The sequence below is a fragment of the Labeo rohita genome, chromosome 4, assembly GCF_022985175.1.
Source record: "Labeo rohita strain BAU-BD-2019 chromosome 4, IGBB_LRoh.1.0, whole genome shotgun sequence".
NCBI classification, from domain to species: domain Eukaryota; kingdom Metazoa; phylum Chordata; class Actinopteri; order Cypriniformes; family Cyprinidae; genus Labeo; species Labeo rohita.
In genome coordinates this window covers 35591465-35598025 of record NC_066872.1, presented here as the reverse complement: position 1 = coordinate 35598025, position 6561 = coordinate 35591465, and the positions used below count along the sequence as shown (strand labels likewise).

Sequence of the window (6561 nt, the reverse complement as noted above, 5' to 3'; positions counted from 1 at the left end):
TTTTTTTATTAATATCATTACATTTTATTTGCTCTGTTTAATTTTGTGAAACCTTACTATGTATATGGAATAACTGTTTATTAAAGCAATAAGCCCCATGAAGCCATGGTTTACAGTGAATTTATAACAGCTGTTGTTAGGCACGATGCAAAGCACCCCCTTAGCTGTTATAAATTCACTGTAAACCACAGCTTCACAGGGCTTACTGCTGCTATAAAATGGTTATTCCATATACATAGTAAGTTTTCACAAAATAAAACAGAGCAAATTAAGTGTAATGATATTAATAAAAACGATATTCTTCCGCCAAACAATGTAGTTCCTCAGAAACAGTTGTGGTTGCAACAAAGGTGCCGAGCAAAACACAGATGTAAACAAAGATGTATGTTTGTAGCGTAATTTACAACAGCTTCAAATGTGGCTCAACCAATCAGAATCAAGGACTGGAACTATCCGTTTTATAAAATAACATTTATGTGTTCAAATAAAGCAATAAGCCCCAAGACGGCATGGTTTACAGTGAATTTAAAACAGCTAAAGGGCGTTGTTAGGCACGACGCGAAGCACCCCCTCAGCTGTTATAAATTCACTGTAAACCACGGCTTCACAGGGCTTACTGCTTCTATAAAATGGTATTCCATATACGTAGCAAGGTTTCACGAAATAAAACAATATTCTTCCACCAAACAGTTCCTCAGAAACAGTTGTGGTTGCAACAAAGTGGCCGAGCAACACACAGACGTAAACAAAGGTGTATGTTTGTAGCGTAATTTACAACAGCTCTGAATGCAGCTCAACCAATCAGAATCAAGGACCGGAACTATCCGTTTTTTAAAAGTAAAGAAATGCTTATATTGCTTCACTGGTACCGTCACACACTGTGGTATTGCAAGATAGCGACGCCCTTGCTTTAAAAGCAATAAAAAACATCCTTTTTTCTTTAAAATAGTTACATTATTCGTGTTTGTTATATATTTTTTATTTAAAGTGGAAAAAGGTTTACTAAATAATGTAAACTTGTCTGACTCCTTCACTTCCACTTTAAGTTGTTATTCACTCAAGTACTTTCTAGGGCAAGCGTGGTCAACATTCACTTAATTGTATAGAAAAGACCAGCTTAAACATTCTTCGAAACGTCTTCTTTTGTGTTCTACAGAAGAAACAAAGTCCAATGAGTTTTGTGTGGGTAAATAATGACAGAATATTAATTTTGAGGTATCCACGTTCAATTATAGCTAATAACTAATAGGTTTAAGGCTCTGTTTGCAGTTTTAAGGCAAATACTTTTAAAGCTCACTGTCATTTTGGTCAAAACATCAAAATGAAGTGGACAGAGAAGGGAAAATGGTCTTTGGTGGTACGGTACTGTAGAGAGGGGAGGTTTTTGTGAGAACGGGTGTGTCCATTTAAAGCTCCACCCGGATATAAGAAGCACCACATGCTGAATGACAAAACCAGACAGTTTCACCTTCTTCTTTACCAATGTAGCCTGGAAAATCAGTCAACAAGAGTGTGTGTGTGTGTGTGTGTGTTTTGTGTGAGGCGCAAAGAACCGCTGAAGCACATGTTGTGTGTTTAACCCCTGCACCTTTGTGCTTACAGCAGTTTTTGTGGGAAGTGGAAACAGCAAGGCGGCTCCAATTGTCATCTGCAAGATGTTTGTTTGCGTTTGCGTCTTTTTTCGGGTTACGCTCTGAGGTGTTGTGTGTGTTGATCACAAAACGAAACCGAACCCAAATAAACCAATGCGAAAAAACGAAAATAAACGAAAACGATCAAAACAAAAGTGGGAAGTCAATAATAAGTGGTCAAGGCAGTCTTTTCCCTTGGAGAGAGCTGACAGCTGGATGAGGTAGAGGTAAAATCCTGTGGTTGCTTAGTCCTCTTCTTGCTCCGCCTCCTCCTCTTCTTCTTCCTACAAAACACAACAGTGGTCGCCCATCAGTCACCACAAAAAGACGGCTGCAAAGCAGAACACGGTTGTGCGTAAAAACAACTGACAGCAGTGAGACGGACTGAAATAGCGCAGATATTAGCATTTATATTTTCTCTTTTTTTTAATGATTGTTTTGGTTACAAATGTTCTTTTTCATGAGCTCAGACAGCGAACGTCCCACAGCTGCTGCCGAGATGACCACCATTGAAACGGGAGGAAGGCGCTGAATGGGGGCTGGGGAGCCGCTTGGCTTTGGGCACTCTTCAGAATGAAATGGATTTCATTTTCCACATGGCTTGATTTTATTTGGGGAGGCTAACTGACACAATTTATAACCCTCTTCCTTTCCCAAGTCGCTGTGTTGCTCCCATTCAGGGGAAAGGCCGTGGCAAAAGCCTGTCTGCATTATATGAGCCAAACTCCATTCATTAGTGCGGCAGACACTTCAGCTGTGAAGGACCAGCTAAGCGCTACCATGTGTGACATGGGCGAGTGAAAGAATGGAGATGGAGAGGGGAGGAAAGAAAAAAAAAAAAAAAAAATCTTTAATCATATTCGGACACCCCTGCCCGCCAAATGAAGTGCCACACGGACCAGAAAATACCAGCTTAGTTTCAAAATCTTATGTGCTCAGATGGAATATCGACTGAACTGCAACTGATACATTTTTCAGAATTCTAACATTTTTTGTACAGATTTATTCTAAACATTCCTTTTATTTTTAAATTTAAATTAAATGACTTTCTCATGCATCATCGCTCTTTCATTCTGAGAGCAAAGGCACAGCGACAGCACTCGGAAAACACTAAAACTTTAATGGAATTCTGTTACTGGGAAAAAATGGCCAAGATTATCATGCGCTTGGTTTAACCATCATCAACGAGGAAAGAAGATGGTTCAGCAATAGTAATTAACAGCCCCTGTGGGTTTATGATCTTTTGCTCCTTTGAAGTTGGAGGAAACTGACGTTGTAACTAAAAGAGGCACTTAAGCTAATTATAATATAGCGCTGTTAAGATAAACTAATTGAACACTACTAATATTACCATATTAACAAGAACACTACTGAAAGTAGTAAAAAATAATATCACAGTAAAAAATAATTTTTTGTAAGAATTTTTTACTTGCGTTTTATCTGTATTTTTTGCTCCTTCAGTATGAGCTTCGTATTCTATATAAGCCATAAAAGCCTGACATACAGTTAAGGTCAAAAGTTTACATACACCTTGCAGAATCCGCAAAATGGTAATTATTTTACCAAAATAACAAAGATTATACAAAATGCATGTTATTGTTTATTTAGTACTGACCTAAGTAAGATATTTCACATAAAAGACGTTTACATATAGTCCACATGAGAAAATCCACAGCTGTTTTTTTTTGTTTAATGATAGCTGTTCATGAGTCGCTTGTTTGTCCTGAAGTTAAACTGCCTGCTGTTCTTCAGAAAAATTCTTCAGGTCCCACAAATTCTTTGGTTTTTCAGCATTTTTGTTTTTTGAACCCTTTCCAACAATGACTGTATGATTTTGAGATCCATCTGTTCACAATGAGGACAACTGAGGGGGATGCAACTATTACAGAAGTTGAAACTCTGGAAAACAATGGAAACTCAGGAAAAACAATGCATTCAGAGTCTGGGGTGTAAACTTTTGAACAGAATGAAGATGTGTTGAAGCTACAGAGGATACTTACATGTTTCCCAGAGGACAAAATAAGTTACATTTACCCTGATCTTCAAATTCCAAAAGTTTTCACCCCTGGCTCTTAATGCATCGTGTTTCCTTCTGGAGCATCAGTGAGTGTTTGAACCTTCGGTAATAGTTGCATATGAGTCCCTCAGTTGTCCTCAGTGTGAAAAGATGGGTCTCAAAATCATACAGTCATTGTTGGAAAATTCTTCCTGAGAAGAATTTTTAGATTTTTTTTAGACTAGTCACGGGTTCACCTGACCCCAGTCAGATGCATTTCTTAAGGGGCTTTTAGACACAGTTGTCTTTAAACATTTTTAAAAGTGACTAAAAGTTAAAATTTATAACATCTTAAAACCTCAGTGCTCATGGTGTGAGATGCTTAAAAAAAACAGTGACGCAATGGCTAAAAATGTTTGCTTTCAGGAAGAATTTCACAGCATATAATGAATCAAGATGATGCTGGTAGTTTTGCCTTCTGGCTCAGAGATACCATCTCAGACTTAGACTACTCGAGGTTTAAACCTATAACGACGTCTTAAAAAAATCAGTGCTCATGGCGTGAGATGCTTAAAAAAACAGTGACATAGTTTTGAAAAAAAAAAAAACAGTTTTGCCTTCCAGTTCAGAGATACCATCTCAGACTACATATAGATACCTGTGTGTGCATGTATGTGTGTGAGTATGTATGTGCTAGGCCTTCCCGTGTGCCGTAAGCCATCAGGGTCTGTGCGTTCCCACATAGCAACAAATCAGGCCTCAGTTATGCATTCACACCGTAAACTGGTCCGCACCAGCGAACAAGAGGAGGTGAGCAGATTCCTAGTAAATGTGTGGAAGACTGTGTGGGAGAGTGAGGAATTGTATCTTAAGCTGCTGTTTCTTTTTTTTTTTTTTTGTTAGGGTCTTTCCACTCTACCAAGACTACATATAGCAAATATCACCATTAAAGGGACACAAAAATGAAAATTCTGTTTCACCCTCAAATTGTTCGAAATTTGAATGAGTATTGTTCTCCTGCTGAGATATTTCGAAGAATGTGGGTAACCCAACTGTTGACGGTAGCCATTGACATCCATAGTATTTTTTGGAAGTCAATGGTTACCGTCAACTATTTGATTACCAATGTTTCATTTGCCAACATCTTCATTTGTGTTCAGCAGAAGAAAGAAATTCATACAAGTTTGGAACAACTTGAGGGTAAGCAAATTTTGACAGAATGGTGAATTATATATAAATAGTTTATATAAATAGTTTAGACATATTCAGCCAGCATATAGGCAGCAGGCTGCTGTCTTTCTTCATGAGCACATTAAAGTAGCACTGTGCACAGAGACTATAGAGTCGACTCCATTGTTAATACGATGAAGGAATTTTGACAAGAGAGGAAAAAAGGGGCAACTCTTCAAAACTAATCCTGTCTGCCAGATTGCATATCCATCTGTGAGGGGATGAAACCAAAGAAGACTGGGATTCCACACATAGCGCTATAGGATTTACATTAGCCTTAACCAAGCAGGTCTCTCATCAAACCAGAATTATGCCCCCCTTTCCCTCACTTGGGGTTTTTAAGGACTTTGTAAACCCAAAAAGCCAATCCCCTTCCTCACACAATCATCCTCAATCTATTTTTGCAAGCTGCCATCCCGTTCTAGCCAACTGGGCTTTTAGTAGCATATGTGTATGCATGTCCACCTGCTGTATTAATTATATATGATTCAAAGATTTGTTTGACATACCTGAGCGGGCTTTTCCTGGACCACTTGCTGTGGCTGAAAGACAAAAAGAGAAACAATCATCATTTTCTGAATGCAATACATAACTGCTACAAAATATAGCATTGAAAAGTGTATAAACCACTCGTTTTTCTAAAGAAACATTGTCCAGCAGCGACACCACCAGCGTCTCTCTCGCCTCCCCTGAGCCCATTGAGTTTTAACAGAAGCTCTAAAGCGTGCCGTGATTTTGTTGGGGGGTAACTGAGAATGAATGGGAGAATGACTCATTCTGTACGATATCAGTCTGAATGACCAATATAATGGCGTTAATGAAAGACTCATTTAAAAAAAGTAAGTAAACAACTTAGACATTTATAACCACTTTGTTACATCAAAATAAGACTTAAACTGGCAATAAGACTAATGAGTAATCAGCTTTCAATTGCAATTTAGAATAAATTTCCATGTTTGTGACCAATATTTACCAAGCTTTGGTGTCTGATGGTCCAAAAAATTAAAAAATAGTTAAAAGTTAACTATTAAAAAGAATAGCTGAACATACGTTCACATTCACAAATAAAATTTATAGTTTAAATTGTGACTGCCTTGAGTTATACGTTTGGAATAAAGATAAAATAATTCATACTCGGCTTTAATAAATAGAATATTGATTACATTTCTAACTTAAAAATATAAAATATTTAACAAAAAAAAAAAAAAAAAAAACAGTGGCAATAGTGCAGTATACAATGCCCAGATTGTGCCCTACTCGCATTACATCATAAACGCTAAGCACTGCCACCCCGCAGGAAGTGCTTCTAAGACCGGAGCTTGACAGCTGAGGAGTCCTCCGCTGCTCTGAGAGCCAGGCAAAAATAAAACCCTGAGAGTGTCCAGTGTTTGGAACCGAAGCCAACCACTGCCGATAGAGTACACACACTCACACACACGCACACACACACACACCATTTGGGATTGTTGGGAGCAGCTGGTGTGTTTTGTGCCAGCTCTCCCTGGAATGCTATCAGGCTGTAACACAGTAAATGTCAACACCGGATGGAAGCAGGCAAAGAATGCAGCTGGCGATAAAGGGAAATTGGGAAAATGATGCACACATTCCAAATGGGATGGACCGAACACAAATATACTTTGGAGACGGCAAAAGACACGAGGGAGAGAATTCTAACACCTTCCTGATGAAACACATGAAATACAA

The 6561-nt window shown here is 38.3% G+C and overlaps 1 protein-coding gene across 1 annotated transcript in view; it reads right to left on the bottom strand.

Annotated features, from left to right (window-relative positions):
- Positions 1-289: 289 nt before the first annotated feature.
- Positions 290-6561, bottom strand: part of hmga2 (high mobility group AT-hook 2) — a 40367-nt gene continuing 34095 nt past the window's right edge. Inside the window, exons 4-5 of the mRNA XM_051107144.1 lie at positions 5367-5399; positions 290-1915 (exon numbers count right to left, since the gene is read on the bottom strand). Coding sequence (XP_050963101.1) covers positions 1877-1915; positions 5367-5399 — 72 coding nt within the window. The 3' untranslated portion in view covers positions 290-1876. The remainder of the gene's footprint in view (positions 1916-5366; positions 5400-6561) is intronic.